At 46.6% G+C, this 26778-nt stretch overlaps 1 protein-coding gene across 1 annotated transcript in view; it reads left to right on the top strand.

Annotated features, from left to right (window-relative positions):
- The window catches only part of SLC27A2 (solute carrier family 27 member 2), a 69807-nt gene extending 47323 nt beyond the window's left edge, over positions 1 to 22484 (top strand). Inside the window, exons 4-10 of the mRNA XM_038767641.1 lie at positions 3349 to 3473; positions 5742 to 5936; positions 7267 to 7357; positions 16307 to 16505; positions 18168 to 18265; positions 21292 to 21422; positions 22139 to 22484. Coding sequence (XP_038623569.1) covers positions 3349 to 3473; positions 5742 to 5936; positions 7267 to 7357; positions 16307 to 16505; positions 18168 to 18265; positions 21292 to 21422; positions 22139 to 22315 — 1016 coding nt within the window. The 3' untranslated portion in view covers positions 22316 to 22484. The remainder of the gene's footprint in view (positions 1 to 3348; positions 3474 to 5741; positions 5937 to 7266; positions 7358 to 16306; positions 16506 to 18167; positions 18266 to 21291; positions 21423 to 22138) is intronic.
- Positions 22485 to 26778: the final 4294 nt, after the last annotated feature.

Genomic DNA, 26778 nt, shown 5'->3' with positions numbered 1-26778 from the left:
ACTTGGACAAATGCATCGTAACTATTAAAATAAAATGACTTTTAAAAGGGAAAGTAGCATTAAATGTTTCTGAGTTCTGAGTAAGACACTTCGCTTCTCTGTGCCTCAGTTATCTCATCTGTAAAATCGGGATTAAGACAGTGAGCCCCATGTGGGACAGGGACTGTGTCCAACCTGATGAGCTTAGAACAGTGCCCAGCTCTCTTCCTCCCTTCAAAGCCCTACTGAGAGCTCCCCTCCTCCAGGAGGCCTTCCCAGACTGAGCCCCCTTTTTCCTCTCACGGTCTAGCTTAGTGGAAAGAGCCCGGGCTTTGGAGTCCGAGGTCATGGGTTCGAATCCAGCTCCGCCACATGTCTGCTGTGTGACCCTGGGCAAGTCACTTCACTTCTCGGAGCCTCAGTTCCCTCATCTGTAAAATGGGGATGATGACTGTAAGCCCCACGCGGAACAACCTGATCACCTTGTATCCCCCCCCAGCGCTTAGAACAGTGCTTTGCACATAGTAAGCGCTTAACAAATGCCATCATCATCCTCTCCTCCTCCCCATCCCCCCTGCCCTACCTCCTTCCTCTCCCCACACCACTTGTATAGATGTTTGTACAGATTTAGGACTCTATTTATTTTACTTGTACATATTTACTATTCTATTTATTTTGTTAATGATGTGCATCTAGCTATAATTCTATTTATTCTGACGATTTTGACACCTGTTTTGTTTTGTTGCCTGTCTCCCCCTTCTAGACTGTGAGCCCGTTGTTTTGTAGGGACCGTCTCTATAAGTTGCCGACTTTACTTCCCAAGCGCTTAGTACAGTGCTCTGCACACAGTAAGCGCTCAATAAATACGATTGAATGAATGAATGAAATAGTAAGCACTTAACTGATGCCACTATTATTATTATTTACTTGCATCCGCCCCAGAGTTTAGTACTGAACCTGGTACGTAGAAAGCACTTAAATACCACAATTATTGTTATTATTAGGGTAAGTCCCTTCTCCTTTTACTGTCACTTCATCAGCCTGGCTTAGTAGATAGAACTGGGACCTGAGAGTCAGAAGGACGTGAGTTCTAATTCCGGCTCCGCCACCTGTCTGCTGGGTGACCTTGGGCAAGTCACTTCACATCTCTGAGCCTCAGTGACCTCATCTGTAAAATGAGGATCGAGAGCATGAGCCCAATGTGGGACATAGACTCTGTCCAACCTGATTACTTTGGGAGTAAAAACAAAGTGCTTACAACAGTATCTGGCACTTAACAAATATCATTAAAAAAAAAAAGAGCTTAGAACAGTGTCTCAAACCCAGTAAGCACTCAATACATAGCCCAAGTTGATGGATTGAGAAGCGACAGACACCGTCCCTGTCATGAGAACAGGGTCCTGGACCCTTCCCAGGAATCTCATTTCTGGACTCCTCCAAAATTCCCTGCTGAGCTCAGGAGACCCCATGGCTGAAAACATCAGTCAATCATTCAATCAATGGCATTTATTGAGCACTTACTACGTGCAGAGCACTGTACTAAGTGCTTGGAAGCGTACAATACAGCAGAATTAACAGGCACATTTCTAGACTGTGAGCCCACTGTTGGGTAGGGACCGTCTCTATATGTTGCCAACTTGTACTTCCCAAGCGCTTAGTACAGTGCTCTGCACACAGTAAGCGCTCAATAAGTACGACAATGAATTTCCCGCCCATAAGGAGCTGATGTCTGCTGCTTTTCAAACAATCAACCAGGGTTATTTATCGAGTGCCTACTAAATGTGGGGCACTGTCCTAAGCTCTTTTTTAATGATATTTTTTAAACACTTACTATGTAGCAGGCACTATACTAAGCGCTGAGGCAGATAAAAGCTAATTCATTCATTCCTTCAATCATATTTATTGAACGCTTATTGTATGCAGAGCGCCATAGAAAGCACTTGGGAGGGTATAATAGAAAAAGTCAGATTGGAGGGGGTCAAAGGAGAAAATTGGAGGGAAGGAAGTGGAGACAGCAGGTATAGACAACTCGCTCAAAGAATTCGGAGAGGAGTGGTAGGAGGGAGATGGGATGATAACTAAAGGGAGCCATGGGGTCAAGGGAGGGTTTTTTGAGGATAGGGAAGACATGGGCATGTTTGAAAGCAGTGGGAAAGAAGCCACCGGAGAGCAAACAATTGAAGATGGCAGTTAGGGAGGGAAGAAAGGAGGGGGCAAGTGTTTGATAAATTGCAAAGAGATGGGGTTGGATGCGCAGGTGGAGCGGGTTGGATTTTGAGAGAAGGCAGGAGATCTCCTCCTGAGATACTGCTGGGAAAAATGGGAGAGTTGAAGAAGGGGTAGGATGAGGGAGGAACTGTGGGGGTGGAGGAACAGGGGATATTTTAGGGAGATCACACCTAATTGGACCCGGTTCCTAATCCCGTTTGTGCCCCTTGCCTGTTGTGTGATCTTGGGCAGGTCACGTCACTTCTCTTGGCCTCAGTTCTCTCATCTGTAAAATGGGGATTAAGACTGTGAGCTCCATGTGGGACAGGGACCGTGTCCAACCTGACATCTTTACTTCAGGGCTTAGTACAGTGTCTGACCCATAGTAAGTGCTCAACAAATGACAGAAGAAAAAATGAAGTCTGATTCGCTTCCCATCCCGGCAGAGAGGTCAACAGTTGCTCTATTCGCTTCCCATCCCGGCAGAGAGGTCAACAGTTGCTCTACACCATAGTAATAAAAATAATAATAATTTGTTAGGCGCTGAGGTGGATACAGGTTGGACACAGTCCCTGTCCCACCCAAGGGTCACAGTCTTCATCCCCATGTTCCAGATGAGTAAACTGAGGCCCAGAGAAGTGAAACAACTTGTCTAAGGTCATCCAGCAGACAAGTATCGGAGGCGGGATTAGAACCCAGGTCTTTCTGACTCCAAGGCCTGCACTCTATCCATTAGGCCACACTGCTTCTTAACTGGCACACTGAGAAAAGTGGGTCTACGACAGGCACCAGGGACAATGCTTCCTGACCCTGAAGATCTGGGCAACCTCCTCCCTCCTGCCCGATGCCAACGCCCATGCCTTGGCCGCTTGTGAGAATTAGAAGCAGCATGGCATAGTGGATAGCACACTGGCTGAGGAGTCAGGTCATGGGTTCTAATCCCGGCTCCACCACTGGTCCGCTCTGAGACCCTGGGCAAGTCACTTCATTTCTCTGGGCCTCAGTCACCTCATCTGGAAAAGGGGGATTGAGACAGTGAGCCCCGCGGTGGGCAGGGACTGCGTCCAGCCCGATTCGCTTGGATCCGCCCCGGAGTTTAGCACAGTGCCTGGCACGCAGTAAGCGCTTAACAAATACCACAGTTATTATTATTGCTTTTAGGTGCCACTCTAGTGCTGAGGTCCAAATTTTCTGCCAGCAACTTCTGGGACGACTGCCGCAAGTATCACGTGACGGTCATCCAGTACATTGGGGAGATCCTCCGCTACCTGTGTCAGCTCCCAGAGGTGGGTCGGGGGGCGACGGGGAGGGCGACGGGACCTTGGGAACCTTGGGAATCCGGGTGGGAGGAGAGCGGGATGCCGGTGTGGAGGAAAATGTCCCCCAAGGAACAGGGAGAAAGGCAGGGAAGGGTGGGGAGTGGGAGACGAGAAAGAGACGGAGGAGCCACTGAGGAAGCTGAAGTTGGCGAGGGGGAAGACATCAACCATCAGGTTTCTGAGGGTCGACCAGTGGGCCTGAGGAGGGAAGGTGTCCGGCACATGGGCAGGTGTGGGGACCAAAGCCAGAGAAGGAGTGTGGCCTAGTGGAAGCAGTGTGGGCTAGTGGATAGAGCACAGACCTGGGATCAGAAGGACCTGGCTTCTAATCTTAGCTTCTCAATAACAATAATAATGGTATTTATTAAGTGCTTACTATGTGCAAGGCACTGTACAAAGCACTTGGGAAGATACAAGTCCAGCATCCGGGCAGGTGTGGGGACCAAAGCCAGAGAAGGAGTGTGGCCTAGTGGAAGCAGTGTGGGCTAGTGGATAGACCACAGACCTGGGATCAGAAGGACCTGGCTTCTAATCTCAGCTTCTCAATAACAATAATAATGGTATTAAGTGCTTACTATGTGCAAGGCACTGTACAAAGCACTTGGGAAGATACAAGTCCAGCATCCGGGCAGGTGTGAGGACCAAAGCCAGAGAAGCAGTGTGGCCTAGTGGAAACAGTGTGAGCTAGTGGATAGAGCACAGACCTGGGATCAGAAGGACCTGGCTTCTAATCTCAGCTTCTCAATAACAATAACAATGGTATTTATTAAGTGCTTACTATGTGCGAGGCACTGTACAAAGCACTTGGGAAGATACAAGTCCAGTATCCGGGCAGGTGTGGGGACCAAAGCCAGAGAAGCAGTGTGTCCTAGTGGAAGCAGTGTGGGCTAGTGGATAGAGCAAGACCTGGGATCAGAAGGACCTGGCTTCTAATCTCAGCTTCTCAATAACAATAATAATAATAATAATAATATTTATTAAGTGCTTACTATGTGCAAGGCACTGTACAAAGCACTTGGGAAGATACAAGTCCAGCATCCGGGCAGGTGTGGGGACCAAAGCCAGAGAAGGAGTGTGGCCTAGTGGAAGCTTTGTGGGCTAGTGGATACAGCACAGACCTGGGATCAGAAGGACCTGGCTTCTAATCTTAGCTTCTCAATAATAATAATAATAATAATAATAATAATAATAATGGTATTTATTAAGTGCTTACTATGTGCAGGGCACTGTACAAAGCACTTGGGAAGATACAAGTCCAGCATCCGGGCAGGTGTGGGGACCAAAGCCAGAGAAGCAGTGTGGCCTAGTGGAAGCTTTGTGGGCTAGTGGATACAGCACAGACCTGGGATCAGAAGGACCTGGCTTCTAATCTTAGCTTCTCAATAACAATAATAATGGTATTTATTAAGTGCTTACTATGTGCAAGGCACTGTACAAAGCACTTGGGAAGATACAAGTCCAGCATCCGGGCAGGTGTGGGGACCAAAGCCAGAGAAGGAGTGTGGCCTAGTGGAAGCTTTTTGGGCTAGTGGATACAGCACAGACCTGGGATCAGAAGGACCTGGCTTCTAATCTTAGCTTCTCAATAATAATAATAATAATAATAATAATAATAATAATAATGGTATTTATTAAGTGCTTACTATGTGCAAGGCACTGTACAAAGCACTTGGGAAGATACAAGATAATCAGTGGAAAGAGCCCGGGCTTTGGAGTCAGAGATCATGGGTTCAAATCCCGGCTCCGCCGGTTGTCAGCTGTGTGACTTTGGGCAAGCCACTTAACTTCTCCGGGCCTCAGTTACCTCATCTGAAAAATGGGGGTTAAGACTGTGAGCCCCCCGTGGGACAACATGATCACCTTGTAACCTCCCCAGTGTTTAGAACAGTGCTTTGCACACCATAAGTGCTCAATAAATGCCACCATACAAGATAATCAGGTTGGACACAGTTCCTGTCCCACCTGGGCCTCACAGTCTTAATCCCCGTTTTACAGAAGAGGGAACTGAGGCCCAGAGAAGTGAAGTGACTTACCTAAGGTCGTACAGCAGACGGGTGGCAGGACTGGGATTAGAACCCATGTCCTTCTGACTCCCAGGCTGGCCTCACTGTTTCTCGAGAAGCCTTCCGGTCGGGGCCCGTGGACCAAGATGTCCAGGGGTGAAGTTTGTGACTTGGGGTGCTCCAAAAGATGGCATTTCTGCTTCCTGAGGGTCTCCCCTTCTCCTGCCCTCAGAGACCCGATGACCAGAGCCACAACGTGAGGATGGCCCTGGGCAACGGCCTGCGTGGCGACGTCTGGAGGGAGTTCATCCGGAGATTTGGAAACATCCGCATCTGCGAGTTCTACGCCTCCACGGAGGGGAATATTGGCTTTATGAACTACACGGGCAAAGTTGGCGCGGTGGGGAGAATGAACTTCTTACATAAGGTAGGTGGCATCTTAAGAGGAAGACTTGAATAATAATAATAACTGGGGAATTTGTTAAGCACTTACTATGCACCAGGCACTGTTCTACGCACTGGGGTAGATTCAAGTTAGTCAGGTTGGACATAATCCTTGTCCCACACAGCGCTCACACTCTTAATCCCCATTTTACAGATGAGGGAACTGAGGCCCTTAAGTGAGGTTAAGACATTGCATTTGACTTTGTGGCATCTAATCAAGCTTCCCCCCACCCATAGACTGTAAGCCTCCTTCTAGATTCTCAGCTCATTATGGGCAAGAAACGTGTCTGCTAATTCTGCTGTATTGGACTCTTCCAAGAGCTTAGTACGGTGTTCTGCACATAATAAGCACTCAATTTAATACCATAGATTGATTGCTTGACATTCACTCCTCCCTGGGGGAAGAACTGTTTCCTTGTTTGCTTTGAAATTGCTACCAAAAGTCCCAGAGCTGCTCTCTAGTTAAGTTAAATCCTGTCAGTTGTCCAGTATTTCAACCTAAAGAAGAATGAGCAGAGATCTGGGGTGGATTTTTTTTCCTTTTGAAGTTATTTTAATAGCTCAGTTGCTATTAACTTAATTGTATTCTATTTCCGATATGAAGCTTTAGAGGTTTTTCACTTCAAAGATGGCATCCTGGCTCATTTTCCCTTGAAATAAGGACCAAAATTAAAACCTCAACCCTGATTATTATTGCATCTGTTAAGCGCTTTTCTGTATGTCAAGCGTTGCTCTAAGCGCTGGGATCCGTACAAATCAGTCGGATCAGATGCGGTCCCTGTCCTCCGGGGACTGAGGTTTAACTGAGGAATTCAAGCAGGAAGGGGTAATAAGGAAAGGTCCAAGTCCTTAAAATAGTCTTATTTTTAGGAGAAATAGCACGCGCAAAAGGATTCGCTTTCTAGTCGCTGTAATTATAGTAATCATGTTCATCATCATAATTGTGGTATTTGTTAAGCTCTTACCATGCGCCAGACACTATACTAAGCGCTGGGGTAGATACAAGGTAATCAGGATGTCCCACGTGGGGCTCACAGTCTTAATCTCCATTTTACAGATGAGGCAACAGAGGCCCAGAGAAGCAAAGTGACTTGCCCAAAGTCACACAGCAGACACATGGCGGAGCCGGGATCAGAACCCAGGTCTTTCTGATTCCTAGACCTGGACTCTAGCCACTAGGCCACACTACTTCTCTAAGTGAGAAGTTCCCCCCCAAATCAAGTGAGGCACGTTCACCAGGAACTGGGGAGAATGAGGGAGTGAATTCTGCAAGAAATGCCGTGCCACCAATTGACTAATATTATTTTTACTAGAAAGCTCTCTCTTACGAACTGATTAAATACGACGTAGAGAAGGATGAACCCGTCCGAGGTGCCAATGGATTCTGCATCAAGGTCCCCAAAGGTATTGTTCTTATTTACTAAGTTATAATAATAATATTCATTCATTCATTCATTGAGCCCACTGTTGGGTAGGGTTCACAGTCTTCATCCCCATTTTACAGATGGGACAGGGATCAGGTCCAACCCCATTCACTTGTATAATAATTAAGCGCTTACTTTGTGCCAAGCACTGTTCTAAGCGCCAGGGAGGTTACAAGGTGACCACGTTGCCCCACGGGGGGGCTCACAGTCTTCATCCCCATTTTCCAGTTGAGGTCACTGAGGCCCAGAGAAGTGAAGTGACTTGCCCAAAGTCACACAGCTGACAATTGGCAGAGCCGGGATTTGAGCCCATGACCTCTGACTCCAGAACCTGTGCATTTGTTGAGCACTTGCTATGTGCCGGGCACTGTATTAAGCGCTGGGCTGGATACGAGCAAATCGGTTTGGACACAGGCCCTTGTCCCACATGGGGCTCTCTGTCAGTCCCCATTTTACGGATGAGGGAACTGCGGCCCAGAGAAGTGAAGTGATTTGCCCAAGGTCACCCAGCAGACAAGCGGCCGGGATTAGAACCCATGACCTACTGACGATTGAATGAATGAGTCCCAGGGCCAGGCTCTATCCACTACATTATACTGCTTCAGCACTGACTATGTGTCAGGCACTGTACTAAGCGCTGGGATGGATACAGCATGGCTCAGTGGAAGGAGCCCGGACTTGGGAGTCAGAGGCTGTGGGTTCTAATCCCATCTCCACCACTTGTCAGTTGTGTGACTTTGGGCAAATCACTTCCTTTCTTTGAACCTCAGTTACCTCATCTGTAAAATGGGGATTATGACTGTGAGCCCCACGTGGGACAACCTGAGCCCGCTGTTGGGTAGGGACCGTCTCTATATGTTGCCAGCTTGTACTTTCCAAGCGCTTAGTACAGTGCTCTGCACACAGTAAGGGCTCAATAAATACGATTGAATGAATGAATGAATTTATTGAGCGCTTACTGTGTGCAGAGCACTTGCACTTGGAAAGTACAATTCGGCAACAGGTAGAGACAATCCCTATCCGACAACGGGCTCACGGTCTAGAAGGGGGGGGAGACAGACAACAAAACAAGTAGCCAGGCGTCAATAGCATCAAAATAGATAAATAGAATTATAGATAATAATAATAATAATAATAATAATGGCATTTAGTAAGCGCTTACTATGTGCAAAGCACTATTCTAAGTGCTGGGCGGGGGTAATACAAGGTGATCAGGTTGCCCCAAGCGGGGCTCACAGTCTTCATCCCCATTTTACAGATGAGGTCACTGAGGCTCAGAGAAGTTAAGCGACTTGCCCAAGGTCACACAGCGGACATGTGGCAGAGTCGGGATTCGAACCCATAACCTCTGGCTCCAAAGCCCGGGCCCTTTCCAGTGAGCCATGCTGCTGCAATCAATATATACACATCATTAATAAAATAATAAATATGTACAACTATACACAAGTGCTGTGGGGTGGGGAAGGGGGTAGAGCAGAGGGAGGGAGTCGGGGCGGTGGGGAGGGGAGGAGGAGCAGAGGAAAAGGGGGGCTCAGTCTGGGAAGACCTCCTGGAGGAGGTGAACTCTGTGTGGGGCTTTGAAGGGGGGAAGAGAGCTAGTTTGGTGGATTCATTCATTCGTTCAATTGTATTTATTGAGCGCTTACTGTGTGCAGAGCACTGTACTAAGCGCTTGGGAAGTACAAGTTGGCAACATATAGAGATGGTCCCTACCCAACAGTGGGCCTTCTGACTCCCAAAGGGGTGTTTCAGAAGCCACCCGGAAGGGTCAAAAATTAGCCTGAGGCCAGTGGAAACACGGGCAGTGTCCCCAAAAACCAAATGCTGACCCTCAAAAGCCAGGTCACTTCCAGTGTCCGCCAGGGATGGGCCGAACAATGGGACCAAAATCATTCCCAGTGTCCTCCGGTTTCATACTGGTCCAGGTGACACCGCTGACCTTCCAATCAAAGGGCAAAGAGGCTACGAGAAATGAGCAAACTGGGCTGAGGGAGAAGAGGGCAAAACTTACCTCCTTGAATTGATGCCCGTGGCGGAGTGGTAGTAGTAGTTATGGTACTTGTTAAGTGCTTCCGAGGTGTCAAGCACTGTCCTAAGCGCTGGGGTAGAGAGAAGTGAATCAGGTTGGATACACTCCCTGTCCCACATGGGGCTCGTGCTTTTAATCCCCATTTGACGCTGCAGCTGTGGTCAGGGGGTACTTGAGGGTAGCTACCAGTTAACATGGTCCCTGTCCCACCTGATAATAATGACTGTGGTGTTTGTTAAACGCTTACTATGTGTCAGGCACTGTATTAATAATAATAATAATTATGGCATTTGTTAAGCGCTTCCTATGTGCAAAGCACTGTTCGAAGCGCTGGGGGGGGTGGATACAATGTGATCAAGTTGTCCCACGTGGGGCTCACAGTCTTAATCCCCATTTTTACAGATGAGGGAACTGAGGCTCAGAGAAGTGAAGTGACTTGCCCAAGGTCACACAGCAGCCTTGTGGTGGAGCCGGGATTCGAACCCCTGACCTCTGACTCCAAAGCCCGGGCTCTTTCCACTGAGCCATGCTGTATTAAGCACTGGGGGGTACAACAAGCCAATCGGGTTGGACACAGTCCCTGTCCCACATGGGGCTCACAGTCTTAAACCCCATATTACAGATGAGGGAATCGAGGCTCAGAGAATAATAATGATAATAATAATGATGGCTTTTGTTCATTCATTCATTCATTCATTCATTCAATTGTATTTATTGAGTGCTTACTGTGTGCAGAGCACTGTACTAAGCGCTTGGGAAGTACAAGTTGGCAACATATAGAGACGGTCCCTAACCAACAGCGGGCTCACAGTCTAGCGCTTTTGTTAAGCGCTTACTACATGCCAAGCACTGTTCTAAGCACTGGGGGGATACAAGGTAATCAGGTTGTCCCACATAATAATAATAATAATAATAATAATAATGGTATTTCTTAAGCGCTTACTATGTGCAAAGTGCTGGGGAGATTACAAGGTGATCAGGTTGTCCCACGGGGGGGGCTCACAGTTTTTAATCCCCATTTTCCAGATGAGGGAACTGAGGCCCAGAGAAGTGAAGTGCCTTGCCCAAAGTCACACGGCTGACAATTGGCGGAGCCGGGATTTGAACCCATGACCTCTGACTCCAAAGCCCGTCTTCATCCCCATTTTACAGATGAGGTAAGCGAGGCCCAGAGAAGTGAAGTGACTTGCCCGAAGTCGCACAGCTGACAAGTGACGGAGCCGGGATTAGAACTCACGACCTCTGACTCCCAAACCCGGGATCTTTCCACTGAGCCACGCTGCTTCTCTTGCAGTCAGCAAACTCAGTGCGTTGCACATAGTAAGCGCTTAACAAATGCCATGATTATGATTATTATTATTATTCCATTTGTGGGCAGGTTGTCCCTTTATTTCTACTGAGAAGCAGCACGGCCTAGTGGAGAGAGCCTGGGAGCCAAAGGACCTGATTTCTAATCCTGGCTCCTCCAGCTGCCCGCTGTGAGACCTTGGGCAAGTCACCTGACTTTTCTGTGCCTCGGTTCCCTCACCTGTAAAATGGGGACTTAACACCTGTTCTTCCCCCTTCTAGACTGTGAGCCCACTGTTGGGTAGGGACTGTCTCTATATGTTGCCAACTTGTACTTCCCAAGCGCTTAGTACAGTGCTCTGCACAAAGTAAGCGCTCAATAAATACGATTGATTGATTAGACGGTGTGGGGCAGGGACAATGTCCAGCCTGATTGACAGTAGGGCTTTCCCTTCAAAGCCCTACTGAGAGCTCACCTCCTCCAGGAGGCCTTCCCACAAGCAGCCCCCTCCTCCTCCTCCCCACCCCCCCCCGCCTTACCTCCTTCCCTTCCCCACAGCACCTGTATATATGTATATATGTTTGTACGGATTTATTACTCTATTTATTTTATGTGTACATATTTATTCTATTTATTTTATTTTGTTAATATGTTTTGTCTTGTTGTTTGTCTCCCCCTTCTAGACTGTGAGCCCACTGTTGGGTAGGGACCGTCTCTATATGTTACCAACGTGGATTTCCCAAGCGCTTAGTACAGTGCTCTGCACACAGTAAGCGCTCAATAAATGCGATTGAACGAATGAATGAATGAATGAATGAATGAATGAATGAATGATGAACTTGTATCTAAGAGAAGCAGCGTTGCTCGGTGGAAAGAGCCCGGGCCTTTGGAATCAGAAGTCATGGGTTCAAATCCCGGCTCCGCCACTTGTCAGCTGGGTGACTTTGGGCAAGTCACTTCATTTCTCTGTGCCTCAGTTACCTCATCCGTAAAATAGGGATTAAGACTGTGAGCCCCCCGTGGGACAACCTGGTCACCTTGTAACCTCCCCAGCGCTTAGAACAGTGCTTTGCACGTAGTAAGTGTTTAATAAATGCCATTATTATTATTATTATTACCCTGGAGCTTAGAACACTGTTTGATAGTAAGCACTTAACAGATACCATGAAAAAAACAACCCTTCAAGTCAAGCAGAGGTTGATCTCACCCCATCTCAACTCCCTCCATGTTGTCTTCATACCCACTTGCCCCGTGGAGAGCTGCCCAAAGGCGAGCTTTCCTAGAGAAGCAGCGTGGCTCAGTGGAAAGAGCCCGGGCTTAGGAGTCAGAGGTCGTGGGTTCTAATCCTGACTCTGCCATTTGTCAGCTGGGTGATTTTGGGCAAGTCAGTTAACTTCTCTGTGCCTCAGTTACCTCCTCTGTCAAGTGGGGATCAAGACTGTGAGCCCCATGTGGGACAACCTGTTTACCTTGTATCCCCACCCCAGCGCTTAGAACGGTGCTTGGCACATAGTAAGCGCTTAGCAAATGTCATTATTATTATTATTCGGCCTCAGGGGAGGGTGAAATAGGTAGTCAAACGGTGGGATGATACTCTAAACCTGGATCTCTGTCTCCAGGAGGAACGTAATAATAATGATAACGATGGTATTTGTTAAGCGCTTACTAAATATCAGGCACTGTTCTAAGCACTGGGGTAGACACAAGCCAGTCAGGTTGGACGCAGTCTCTGTCCCCAGTTAGCTCCCAGTCTTCATCCCCATCTTCATCCCTGAGATGACAACCCAGGCCTCCGCTCATTTACTCCCATTCTCAATCAATCAATCAATCAATCAATCGTATTTATTGAGCGCTTACTGTGTGCAGAGCACTGGACTAAGCGCTTGGGAAGTCCAAGTTGGCAACATATAGAGACGGTCCCTACCCAACAGTGGGCTCACAGTCTAAAACGGGGAGACAGAGAACAAAACTAAACATACTATTCTATTTATTTTATTTTGTCAGTATGTTTGGTTTTGTCTCCCCCTTTTAGACTGTGAGCCCACTGTTGGGTAGGGACCGTCTCTATATGTTGCCAATTTGTACTTCCCAAGCGCTTAGTACAGTGCTCTGCACACAGTAAGCGCTCAATAAATACGATTGATGATGATGATGATGATACTAACAAAATAAAATAAATAGAATAGATAAGTACAAGTAAAATCAATAAATAAAGTAATAAATATGTACAAACATATATACATATATACAGGGTATATACAGGGTACATAGAGAAGCAGCGTGGCTCAGTGGAAAAGAGCCCGGGCTTTGGAGTCAGAGGTCGTGGGTTCAAATCCCGGCTCCGCCACGTGTCAGCTGGGTGACTTTGGGCAAGTCACTTCACTTCTCTGGGCCTCAGTTCCCTCATCTGGAAAATGAGGATGAAGCCTGTGAGCCCCACGTGGGACAACCTGATCACCTTGTATCCCCCCAGAGCTTAGAACAGTGCTTTGCACATAGTAAGCGCTTAACAAATACCATTATTATTATTATTATATGGTATTCTCCCCAGTGCTAAATTCCCCGAGCTTTCTCCTGATCTCCAAGCCCCCTCCCCTAACCCCGTGACTACCCCCATCCCTCTGACAGGCCCTTCCTTAGTCTAGCAACCTCACAACCCATTCTCCACATCAGCACTCGCTCCCTATATTCATCTCCCGTCCCAATCCCAGAGCACTTATGTCCATATCTGTATTTTATCATATATTTATCATACCATATCATATCATGTATTTATCATATTTATCATATCTGTGTGTATCATATATTTATTTCTATTTATGTTCGTCTCCCCCTCTAGACTGTAAGCTCACTGTGGGTGGAGAATACGGCTGTTCTTTTGTTCTATTGTCCTCTCCCAAGAGCTTAATACAGTGCTCTGCACACAGGAAGCGCTCAAAAATACGATTGACTGACTCTCCCCCGCATTATCTGTAGGCTTGTACAGACGGAGCCATTCCGTCCCCCCATTGCACCCCCTTCCACCCATCCCGCTCTTCCCGGGCACATACACAGAAGCAGCGTGGCTCAGAGGAAAGAGCCCGGGCTTGGGAGTCCGAGGTCATGGGTTCTAATCCCGGCTCCGCCACTTGTCAGCTGTGTGACTTTGGGCAAGTCACCTAACTTCTCTGTGCCTCAGTTCCCTCCTCTATAAAATGGGGATTAAGACTGTAAGCCCCACATGGGACAAACTGATTACCTTGTATCCCCCCCAGCGCTTAGAACAGTGCTTGGCACATAGTAAGTGCTTAAGCGATCATTATTATATCGGAGCATCCCTCCCTCTCCCCCGTCTTGACTCCTAGTCCTACGCTCCAGCCATTAGGCCACACTGCTTCTCAACCATCATCTAGACTGTGAGCCCGTTGTTGGGTAGGGACCGTCTCTATATGTTGCCAACTTGTACTTCCCAAGCGCTTAGTACAGTGCTCTGCACACAGTAAGCGCTCAATAAATACGATTGATTGATTGACTGAATGTGGGAGAGGGACTGTGTCCAACCTGATTACCTTGTATCTATCTCAGCACTTAGTGCAGTACCTGGCATATAGTAAGTGCTGAACGAATACTATGCCATCTTTATATGTTGCCAACTTGTACTTCCCAAGCGCTTAGTACAGTGCTCTGCACACAGTAAGCACTCAATAAATACGATTGATTGATTGACTGAATGTGGGAGAGGGACTGTGTCCAACCTGATTACCTTGTATCTATCTCAGCACTTAGTGCAGTACCTGGCATATAGTAAGTGCTGAACGAATACTATACCATCTTTATATGTTGCCAACTTGTACTTCCCAAGCGCTTAGTACAGTGCTCTGCTCACAGTAAGCGCTCAATAAATACGAGTGATTGATTGATTGAATGTGGGAGAGGGACTGTGTCCAACCTGATTACCTTGTATCTATCTCAGCACTTAGTGCAGTACCTGGCATATAGTAAGTGCTTAACGAATACTATGCCATCTTTATATGTTGCCAACTTGTACTTCCCAAGCGCTTAGTACAGTGCTCTGCACACAGTAAGCGCTCAATAAATACGATTGATTGATTGATTGAATGTGGAAGAGGGACTGTGTCCAACCTGATTACCTTGTATCTATCTCAGCACTTAGTGCAGTACCTGGCATAGAGTAAGTGCTTAACGAATACTATGCCATCTTTATATGTTGCCAACTTGTACTTCCCAAGCGCTTAGTACAGTGCTCTGCACACAGTAAGCGCTCAATAAATACGATTGATTGATTGATTGAATGTGGGAGAGGGACTGTGTCCAATCTGATTACCTTGTATCTATCTCAGCACTTAGTGCAGTACCTGGCATATAGTAAGTGCTGAACGAATACCATACCATCTTTATATGTTACCAACTTGTACTTTCCAAGCGCTTAGTACAGTGCTCTGCACACAGTAAGCGCTCACTAAATACGACTGATTGATCGACTGATAATACCTTAATGACAACAATAACAATAGTAATAATACCTCCTTCAAGTTTGTTTCCCAAGTTCTTTCTCACCAGTTATTTTCGTTCATGGTATTTGATAAGCACTCCTTATCATCATCAATCATATTTATTGAGCGCTTACTATGTGCAGGGCACTGTACTAAGCGCTTGGGAAGTACAAATTGGCAACATATACAGTCCCTACCCAACAGTGGGCTCACAGTCTAAAAGGGGGAGACAGAGAACAAAACCAAACATACTAACAAAATAAAATAAATAGAATAGATATGTACACTCCTTATGTGTCAGGCACTGTACTAAGCGCCGGGGCAAGTGAATGGGTTGGACACAGTCCCTGTCCCACATGGGGCTCACTGTCTCTATCCCCATTTTACAGATGAGGTAACTGGCTCGCCCAAGGTCCCACCGCAGACAAGTGGTGGAGTCAGGATTAGAACCCATGACCTGTTCTCCCTCCTCCTTAGGCTGGGATCCCCACACGGGACAGGGACTGCCAACTTGTACTTCCCAAGCGCTTGTACATATTTATTACTGTATTTATTTATTTATTTATTTATTTTACTTGTACATTTCTATCCTATTTATTTTATTTTTTTGGTATGTTTGCCTTTGTTCTCTGCCTCCCCCTTTTAGACTGTGAGCCCACTGTCAGGTAGGGACTGTCTCTATGTGTTGCCAATTTGTACTTCCCAAGCGCTTAGAACAGTGCTCTGCACATAGTAAGCGCTCAATAAATACGATTGATTGATTGATTGATTGCTCTGCACACAGTAAGCGCTCAATAAATATGATTGATTGATTGATTGACTGCATCCGACCGGATTACCTGGTACCTACCCCAGCGCTTAGGACAGAGTTTGACGCAAAGCACGCGTTTAACAGATACCTCTCGACTGTCAGCTCCTTGCGGGCAGGGAATACGTCTATTTATCGTTCTATGGTCCTCTCCTGTGCACTTAGTACAGTGCTCTGAGCATAATAAGTGTCCCATAAATACAATTCAACGAATGAACGATTGGATGGAAGATATCCTAATTTTTTTTTTTCACTTTTTGCCCCTCGGCTGCCCCGGCACACGGAACGACGGGAATTTTCTCCGCTCCCAGGTGAAGTTGGGCTCCTGATCTGCAGGATCTCGCAGTTGACCCCTTTCAGTGGCTACGTGGGGGCGAAGGCCCAGACGGAGAAGAAGATATTGCGAGACGTCTTCAAGGAAGGGGACGTTTACTTCAACAGCGGGGACCTCTTACAGATCAGCCGCGATAACTTCATTTACTTCCACGACAGAGTGGGAGACACTTTTCGGTGGGCCTTCCCCGTGGCTTCCTGCTCATTCATTCGATCGGATTTGTTGAGGGCTTACTGTGTGCAGAGCACTGTATTAAGCGCTTAACAATAAACCAACACACTGCCTGCACACGTCCCACGGCTGAGTTTTGGTTCCATCCGGTGATCAGCGCTTAGAACAGTGCTTTTCACATAGTAAGCGCTTAATAAATGCCATTTTCATTGTTATTATTGTTATTATTATTCCGGACAATTCTCATAATACCTCATCTGTAAAATGGGGATGAAGCCGGGGAGCCCCCCGTGGGACAACCTGATCACCTTGGAACCTCCCAGCGCTTAGAACAGTGCTTTGCACATAGTAAGCGCTTAATAAATGCCATTTTCATTGTTATTATTATTATTATTATTCTGGACAATTCTCATAATACCTCATCTGTAAAATGGGGATGAAGCCGGGGAGCCCCCCGTGGGACAACCTGATCACCTTGGAACCTCCCAGCGCTTAGAACAGTGTTTTTTACATAGTAAGCGCTTAATAAATGCCATTTTCATTGTTATTATTATTATTATTATTCCGGACAATTCTCATAATACCTCATCTGTAAAATGGGGATGAAGACGGTGAGCCCCCCGTGGGACAACCTGATCACCTTGGAACCTCCCAGCGCTTAGAACAGTGTTTTTTACATAGTAAGCGCTTAATAAATGCCATTTTCATTGTTATTATTATTATTATTATTCCGGACAATTCTCATAATACCTCATCTGTAAAATGGGGATGAAGACAGTGAGCCCCCCGTGGGACAACTTGATCACCTTGGAACCTTCCAGCGCTTAGAACAGTGCTTTGCACATAATAAGCGCTTAATAAATGCCATAATTATTATTATTATTATTAATCCCCATTTTAGAGATGAGGTCTAGAGAGGCAAAATGACTCGGCCAAGGTCACAAAGCAGACAGGCACACCGGGGCAACCCCATCCAGCTCCATACCACCCCAACCGCTTCCTTCTCTGGGGGTATTGGACCCTCTCTCCCCCCACCCCTCCAGGGCAGAGATGGGGATAATAATAATAATAATAATAATAATAATAATAATAATAATAATGGCTTTTATTAAGCGCTTACTATGTGCAAAGCACTGTTCTAAGCGCTGCGGGGGATACACGGTAATCAGGTTGTCCCACAAGGGGCTCACAGTCTCTCACAGAGAGAAGCAGCGTGGCTCAGTGGAAAGAGCCCAGGCTTTGGAGTCAGAGGTCATGGGTTCAAATCCAGGCTCCGCCAACTGTCAGCTGTGTGACTGTGGGCAAGTCACTTCACTTCTCTGGGCCTCAGTTAGCTCATCTGTAAAATGGGGGTGAAGACTGTGAGCCCCAAATGGGACAACCTGATCACCTTGCGCTTAGAACAGTGCTTTGCACCTAGTAAGCGCTTAACAAATGCCATCATTATTATTATTATTATTAATCCCCATTTTCCAGATGAGGGAACTGAGGCCCAGAGAAGTGAATTGACTTGCCCAGAGTCACCCAGCTGACAATTGGCGGAGCCGGGATTTGAACCCCTGACCTCTGACTCCAAAGCCCGGGCTCTTTCCACTGAGCCACGCTGCTTCCCATGCGGAGGAGGAGGATGCGGAATAACTCTTGCTTTCGGATATCGTCTCCTTTAGGTGGAAAGGAGAAAACGTGGCCACCACGGAGGTAGCGGACATTTTGGGCCTGGTGGACTTTATCCAAGAAGCTAACGTGTACGGCGTGTCCATTCCAGGTAAGGGAACCGGGAGGAAAGGACAGACGGAGAGACGGAGACAGAGACGGAGAGAGGGGCGGAGAGGAAGGGAAAAAGGGATGAGATGCTTGGAAAAGGGGGGACCTGATCTTCGAGACTGTGAGGCCGTTGTTCGGTCTCTATCTGTTGCCAACTTGGACTTCCCAAGCGCTTAGTCCAGTGCTCTGCGCACAGTAAGCGCTCAATAAATACGATTGAATGAATGAATGATCACCTTGTGTCCCCCCCCAGCGCTTAAAATCAATCAATCATTCAATCAATCATATTTATTGAGCGCTTACTGCGTGCAGAGCCCTGGACTAAGCGCTTGGAAAGTACAAGTTGGCAACATCTAGAGACGGTCCCTACCCAACAGTGGGCTCCCAGTCTAAAACAGTGCTTTGCATGTAGTAATCAGTCAATCGATCATATTTATTGAGCGCTTACTATGTGCAGAGCACTGTACTAAGCGCTTGGGAAGTACAAATTGGCAACATAGAGACAGTCCCTACAAATGCCGTCGTTATTATCGATATTATTAGAAGGGAGGGGGAGGAAGGGAAGGGAGAGGAGAGAAGCAGCATGGCCTAGCGGGAAGAGCACAGGATTGGGAGTCAAAGGACTTGGGTTAATAATAATAGTGATGGCATTTATTAAGCGCTTACTCTGTGCAAAGCACTGTTCTAAGCGCTGGGGAGGTTACAAGGTGATCAGGTTGTCCCACCGGGGGCTCACAGTCTTCATCCCCATTTTACAGATGAGGTCGCTGAGGCCCAGAGAAGTTAAGTGCCCCAAGTCACACAGCTGACAATTGGCGGGAGGCCCAGAGAAGTGAAGTGACTTGCCCCAAGTTACACAGCTGGCAATTGGCGGAGCCGGGATTAGAACCCACGACCTCTGGCTCCCAAGCCCGGGCTCTTTCCACTGAGCCACGCTGCTTCTCTTCTTTATTTATTGAGCGCTTGCTGTGTGCTGAGCACTGTTCTAAGCTCTGGGGAGAGTAATAATAATAATAATGGCATTTATTAAGTGCTTACTATGTGCAAAGCACTGTTCTAAGCGCTGGGGAGGTTACAAGGTGATCAGGTTGTCCCATGGGGAGCTCACAGTCTTAATCCCCGTTTTCCAGATGAGGTAGCTGAGGCCCAGAGAAGTGAAGTGACTTGCCCCAGGTCACACAGCTGGCAATTGGCGGAGCTGGGATTAGAACCCGTGACCTCTGGCTCCCAAGCCCGGGCTCTTTCCACTGGGCCACGCTGCTTCTCTTCTTTATTTATTGAACACTTGCTGTGTGCTGAGCACTGTTCTAAGCTCTGGGGAGAGTAATAATAATAATAATAATAATAATAATAATAATAAATAATACCATTTGTTAAGCGCTTACTATGTGCAAAGCACTGCTCTAAGCTCTGGGGAGGTTACAAGGTGATCAGGTTGTCCCACAGGGAGCTCACAGTCTTAATCCTCATTTTACAGATGAGGTAGCTGAGGCCCAGAGAATAATAATAATAATAATAATAATAATAATAATAATAATAATAATAATAATAATAATAGCATTTATTAAGCGCTTACTATGTGCAAAGCACTGTTCTAGGCGCTGGGGTAGATACAAGGTAATCAAGTTGTCCCACGTGGGGCTCACAGACTTAATCCCCATTTTCCAGACGAGGGAACTGAGGCCCAGAGAAGTGAAGTGACTGGCCCAAAGTCACACAACAGGCAAGTGACAGCAGGGATTAGAACCCACGACCTCTGGCTCCCAAACCCGGGCTTCTAGGCACTGAGCCACGCTGCTTCTAGGGGCTGTCTCTATATGTTGCCAACTTGGACTTCCCAAGCGCTTAGTACAGTGCTCTGCACACAGTAAGCGCTCAATAAATACGATTGATTGATTGATTGATTGATTGAGCGCTTACTGTGCGCTGAGCACCGTATTAAGCTCTGGGGAGAGTAAATCCGTGGCCTCTGCCGCCCCCTTGTGGAAGCAGTGGGGCCAAGTGGTACAGTGCCTGGCACATAGTAAGCACTTAACAAACACCATAATACTACTAATTATTATTTTTTATAATTATTATCATGTAATATTTATATAATATATTATATATTATATTCTGCTATATTATATACTATATTAAACGACACAATATATAATATAATATAATATAATATAATATATAATATAATATAATATAATATAATATAATATGCAAATATTATATTATATTATGTTATAATATATTACATAACATAGCATAATATAATATAATATAATATAATATATAAAAATATTATATTATGTTATAATATGATATGGTATGATATTACATAACATAACATAACATAGCATATAATATAATATAATATAATATAATATAGAATATAATATGATATAATATAAAATAATTTAAAATAAAATAAAATGTAATATAATATAATGTAATGTAATATAATATAATATAATATAACATAACATGATATGATATAATATGATATGATATAATAATATAATATATAAGAATTACAATTATATGTTATATATTATATTATATTGTATGTGTAATATAATATATAACATGTACATCTTGTACATGTAATACTGTACATATTACATATGTATATGTACATTGTATATACAATAAGTATTGTATATGTAATATGTACAATATGTAGTATTGTGCATATTATATATACTAGATTATTATTATTATTATTATTATTATTATTATTATTATTATTATTATTATTATTATTATTATTACCCTGGCCTGGGATGCAGAAGGATCTGAATTCCAACCCTGGCTCTACCACTTGTCTGTTGCGTGCCTGTGGCCAAGTCACTTCCCGTCTCTGGGCCTCTGCTCCCTCATCCGTAAAATGGGGATCGAAGACCGTGAGCCCTTTGTGGGACGGGGACTGTGTCCGACTTGATTAGCTTGGATCTCTCCCAGCACTTAGGGCAGCGCTTGGCACGTAGTAAGTGCTTGGCAAATACCATCATCATCATCATCATCATCATTTTCCAGGCCACGAGGGTCGGATTGGGATGGCGTCCATCCGCCTGAAGCAGGACCAGGAGTTTGAGGCGAGAAAACTGTACAAGCATGTCACGGACTACCTTCCTGGCTACGCCAGGCCTCACTTCATCCGGATTCAGGTAAGACTCTCTGCCCTCCTCTCTGCCCTGGGTCTGCCCCATCCCCACCCTCCCATTCATTCATTCATTCATTCAATCGTATTTATGGAGCGCTTACTGTGTGCAGAGCACTGTACTAAGCACTTGGGAAGTACAAGTTGGCAACATAGAGAGAGCTCACCTCCTCCAGGAGGCCTTCCCAAACCGAGCCCCTTCCTTCCTCTCCCCCTCATCCCCCTCTCCATCCCCCCATCTTACCTCCTTCCCTTCCCCACAGCGCCTGTATATATGTATATATGTTTGTACATATTTATTACTCTATTTTACTTGTACATATCTATTCTATTTATTTTATTTTGTATGTTTGGTTTTGCTCTCTGTCTCCCCCTTTAAGACCGTGAGCCCACTGGTGGGTAGGGACTGTATATGTTGCCAACTTGTACTTCCCAAGTGCATAGTACAGTGCTCTGCACACAGTAAGCGCTCAATCATCATCATCATCAATCAAATTTATTGAGCGCCCAATAAATACGATTGATTGATTAATTGATTGATTGATAGAGATGGTCCCTACCCAACAGTGGGCTCCCACTGCCCCCCACCCCCTATCTGCGTGTTTGGGTTTTTTGGTGTCTGTAATAATAATAATAATAATAATAATAATAATAATAATAATAATAATAATAATATTTGTTAAGCGCTTACTATGTGCAAAACATTTTTTGGGTGTTTTCCAGAACGTCATCGAGGTCACCGGGACCTTCAAGCACCGCAAAGTGGTCCTAGTGGAAGAGGGCTTCAATCCCAGCCTTATCTCGGACCCCTTGTACTTTCTGGACAACCAGAAGAAGGCCTATGAAGTTTTGACAGAGGACCTCTACAATAACATCTGCAACAACCGCGTGAAACTCTGAGCCCCTTCCCCGCCTGGAAAACCGGCTGTTCCCAAGGAAGCCGATCCCCCCCATCCCCGTGACCCCAGGAGGAACTCACCTGTATCCCGCTTCCATTCGCATCCGCCATCTTCCCGGCTGGGTTTTTATCTAATTAAAAGTTACCGCCAAAGGATTTGGCGAGGGGATATTTGTTGGCGTCTTATATTCCGCCCTAGTCTTTTTTTCATCATTCAATAGATCAATGGTATTTATTGAGCGCTTATTATGTGCCGAGCACCGCTCTAAGCGCTCGGAATTCGTTAAATACTTACTACGTCATCAATCGTATTTATTGAGCGCTTACTATGTGCAGAGCACTGTACTAAGCGCTTCGAGTAGATAGGAGCCAATCAAGTTGGGCGCCGTCCCTGTCCCACATAGGGCTCACAGTCTCAATGGCTCAGGAGAAAGAGCCCGGGCTTTGGAGTCAGAGGTCATGGGTTCAAATCCCAGCTTCGCCACTTGTCGGCTGTGTGACTTTGGGCAAGTCACTTCACTTCTCTTTGCCTCAGTTCCCTCATCTGGAAAATGGGGATTAAATGTGAGCCCCAAGTGGGACAACCTGATAATAATAATAATAATAATAATGGCATTTATTAAGCGCTTACTATGTGCAAAGCACTGTTCTAAGTGCTGGGGAGGTTACAAGGTGATCAGGTTGGCCCATGGCGGGCTCACAATCTTAATCCCCTCACAATCTGATCATCTTGTAACCTCCCCAGCGCTTAGAACAGTGCTTTGCACATAGTAAGCGCTTAATAAATGCCATTTAAAAAAATCCCCATTTTACAGATGAGGTGACTGAGGCCCAGAGAAGTGGCTTACCCGAGATCACACGGCAAACAAGAGGCGGAGCCAACTGTGAGCCCACTGTTGGGTAGGGACCGTCTCTATATGTTGCCAACTTGTACTTCCCAAGCGCTTAGTACAGTGCCCTGCACACAGTAAGCGCTCAATAAATACGATTGATTGATTGATTGATTGATTAGAACCCAGTTCCTTCTGACCCCCAGGCCCATTTCCTACCCACTAATCCACGCTGCCACATGGGACTCACCATCTTAATCCCCATTTTTACAGATGAGGTAACTGAGGCCCACAGAAGAGAATAATAATAGTAATAATGTTGGTATTTGTTAAGCGCTTACTATGTGCCAAGCACTGTTCTAAGCACTGGGGTAGATACAAGGTAATGAGGTTGTCCCACGTGGGGCTCACGGTCTTCATCCCCATTTTACAGATGAGGGAACTGAGGCCCAGAGAAGTGACTTGCCTAAGGTCACACACAAGACAAGCGATGGAGCCGGGTTTAGAACCCAGGTTTGGAGCAGAGACTGGGCTGTGGGCTCTGACCTGTCTACTGTGTGACCTCGGACAAGTCACTTCACTTCTCTGGGCTTCAGTTTCCTCATCCGTAAAATGGGGATTGAGACTTTGAGCCCCATGTGGGACGGAGACTGTGTCCAGCCCGATTTGTATGTATCCCCCCGGCGCTTAGTACAGTGCCCGGCACATAGTAAGCGCTAAATGAATACCACAATTATTATTCCGGACTCTACGTCCAGGAGAATCTCGACAGGCAGAAGGGTCGTTCTCCTCAGGGAGAAGAGGAAACATCAACTTGCAACCTTAGAGGCTGAGTTTTCCCACCATTAGTTGGACTTTTAGACTGCGAGCCCACTGTTGGGTTGGGACTGTCTCTATATGTTGCCAACTTGTACTCCCCAAGCGCTTAGTACAGTGCTCTGCACACAGTAAGCGCTCAATAAGTACGATCGATTGATTGATTGATTGATTGAGCTGGAAATTGTGTCCACCAAATGGCCGGCTTAAGTGGGGTGAGTCCGGCACGTCCCGAATTGGGGGCCCTTGTTAGGGGAAGCAGTGTGGCTCAGTGGAAAAACCGCGGGCTTGCGAGTCAGAGGTCATGGGTTCGAGTCCCCGCTCTGCCACTTGTCAACTGTGTGATCTCGGGCAAGCCACTGAACTTCCCTGTGCCTCGGTTACCTCATCTGTAAAATGGGGATTAAGACTGTGAGCCCCACATGGGACAACCTGATCACCTTGTATCCTCCCCAGCGCTTAGAACAGTGCTTCGCACGTAGTAAGCGCTTAACAAATACCACCATTATTATTGACCCCGTCTGGATGTTGCTTAATAATAATGAACAATAATAATAACAGTAATAATAATGGTATTTGTAAAGCACTTACTATGTTCCAGGCTCTGTACTAAGTGCTGGACACGGTCCCTGCCCCACGTGGGGCTCACAGTCTCGATCCCCATTTTACAGATGAGGTAACGGAGGTCCAGAGAAGTTAAGTGACTTCCTCAAGGTCACACAGCAGACAAGCGGCTGAAGTGGGATTAGAACCCATGACCTGCTGACTCCCAGACCGGCACGCTGTCTGCTGCTATGTGGGCAGGGGACTGACTGCTGGCATTTGTTAAACGCTTACTATGTGCCAGGCGCTGTACTAAACGCTGGACTAGAAGCAAATCAAGTTGGATACAGTCCCTGTCCCATGTGGGGCTCAATCAATCAATCAATCAGTCGTATTTATTGAGCGCTTACTGTACTAAGCACTTGGGAAGTACAAGTTGGCAACATATAGAGACAGTCCCTACCCAACAGTGGGCTCACAGGCGCGCCTTCTCAATCCCCACTTTCCAGTTGAAGTCCAGAGAAGTGAAGTGACTTGGCCAAGGTCACACAGCAGGGAAAGTGGCAGAGCCGGGATTCGAACCCGTGACCTTCTGGTTCCCAGGCCCGGGCTATGTCTGGGGTCCAGATCTCACCGGCGGCTGACTGGGACAATCCATCTTGCTGGACGTTCTGCACCTAGGAATGGGCTGGAGACCTTCCTCTGCCCGCCTGAGAATCATCGATCATCATCAATCGTATTTATTGAGCGCTTACTGTGTGCAGAGCACTGTACTAAGCGCTTGGGAAGTACATATTGGCAACGTATAGAGACAGTCCCTACCCAACAGTGGGCTCACAGTCTGTGAAGGGGGACACTCTGAGAAGGGTGGTGGAGAAAAGAAATGGCCAAAGAGCGGGAGGTTTGGGGGCAAATTGACCCCAAACATGGGGAGCCTTATTTCCGGCCAGTCTGGACAGATGCAGGCCCGGAGGAGGCAGGTCGGGATTTTCCGGAGACAGGAAAGGGTCAGGCCGGGAGAACTGGGAATTTCTGTCCCCCCCCCAAACAATCCCACAGCCCCAGAACAAGGGGCTGGGGGTGGCAGGGGCCGAAGAAACAGAAGGGCACGTTTCTCCTCCCGGGACGGGGTGAGCGGGAAGTTGGTAGCGGCCCCAAATCTCAGCGGGTTCTGGGGATGCGTTTGGAGAGCTCCAATCAATCAATCAATCCATCAATCGTATTTATTGAACGCTTACTGTGAGCACTGGACTAAGCGCTTGGGAAGTCCAAGTTGGCAACATCTAGAGACGGTCCCTACCCAGCAGTGGGCTCACAGTCTAAAAGGGGGAGACGGAGAACAAAACCAAATATACTAACAAAATGAAATAAATAGAATAGATAGGTACAAGTAAAATAGAGTAATAAATCTGTACAAACATATATACATATATACAGGTGCTGTGGGGAAGGGAAGGAGGTAAGATGGGAGGGATGGAGAGGGGGACGAGGGGGAGAGGAAGGAAGGGGCTCAGTCTGGGAAGGCCTCCTGGGGGAAGGGGACAGATAAGTCGGAGTGGTTGGTGTGGTCCACACTTAACCAGATAGGGGTGTTGAATCAATTAATAAATGAATGAATAAATCTTTTCCTACCCAGGCCCAGCCCGCACGCTCCGCTCTTCTATCGCCAGCCTACTCGCCATGCCCCCATCTTGCCTATAATAATAATAATGACGGCATTTATTAAGCACTTACTATGTGCAAAGCACTGTTTTAGGCACTGGGGAGGTTACAAGATGATCAGGTTGTCCCACAAGGGGCTCACAGTCTTCATCCCCATTTTACAGATGAGGCAACTGAGGCCCAGAGAAGTGAAGTGACTTGCCCCATGGTGGACAAGTGGCAGAGCCAGGATTTGAACCCATGACCTCTGACTCCAAAGCCCGGGCCCTTTCCACTGAGCCACGCTGCTTCTCTTCTTTATCTTGCCGCCGGCCCCTTTTCCACGTCCTCCCCCTAGCCCGGAGTTCCCTCCCTCTCCATAGATTCATTGACTGTGAGCCCATTGTTGGGTAGGGACCGTCTCTATATGTTGCCAACTTGTACTTCCCAAGCGCTTAGTACAGTGCTCTGCACACAGTAAGCACTCAATAAATGCGACTGAATGAATGAATGAACTCATTTGTTTAGTCAGTCATATTTATTGAGCGCTTACTGTGTGCAGAGCACTGTACTAAGCACAATATAACAACAAACAGGTACATTCCCTGCCCACAAGCTCCTATATGCCAGACCAC

Source organism: Tachyglossus aculeatus, chromosome 26 (assembly GCF_015852505.1).
Source record: "Tachyglossus aculeatus isolate mTacAcu1 chromosome 26, mTacAcu1.pri, whole genome shotgun sequence".
NCBI classification, from domain to species: Eukaryota; Metazoa; Chordata; class Mammalia; order Monotremata; family Tachyglossidae; genus Tachyglossus; species Tachyglossus aculeatus.
Note: the sequence above shows the minus strand (reverse complement) of the source record. Positions and strands in the feature narration are given on the sequence as shown.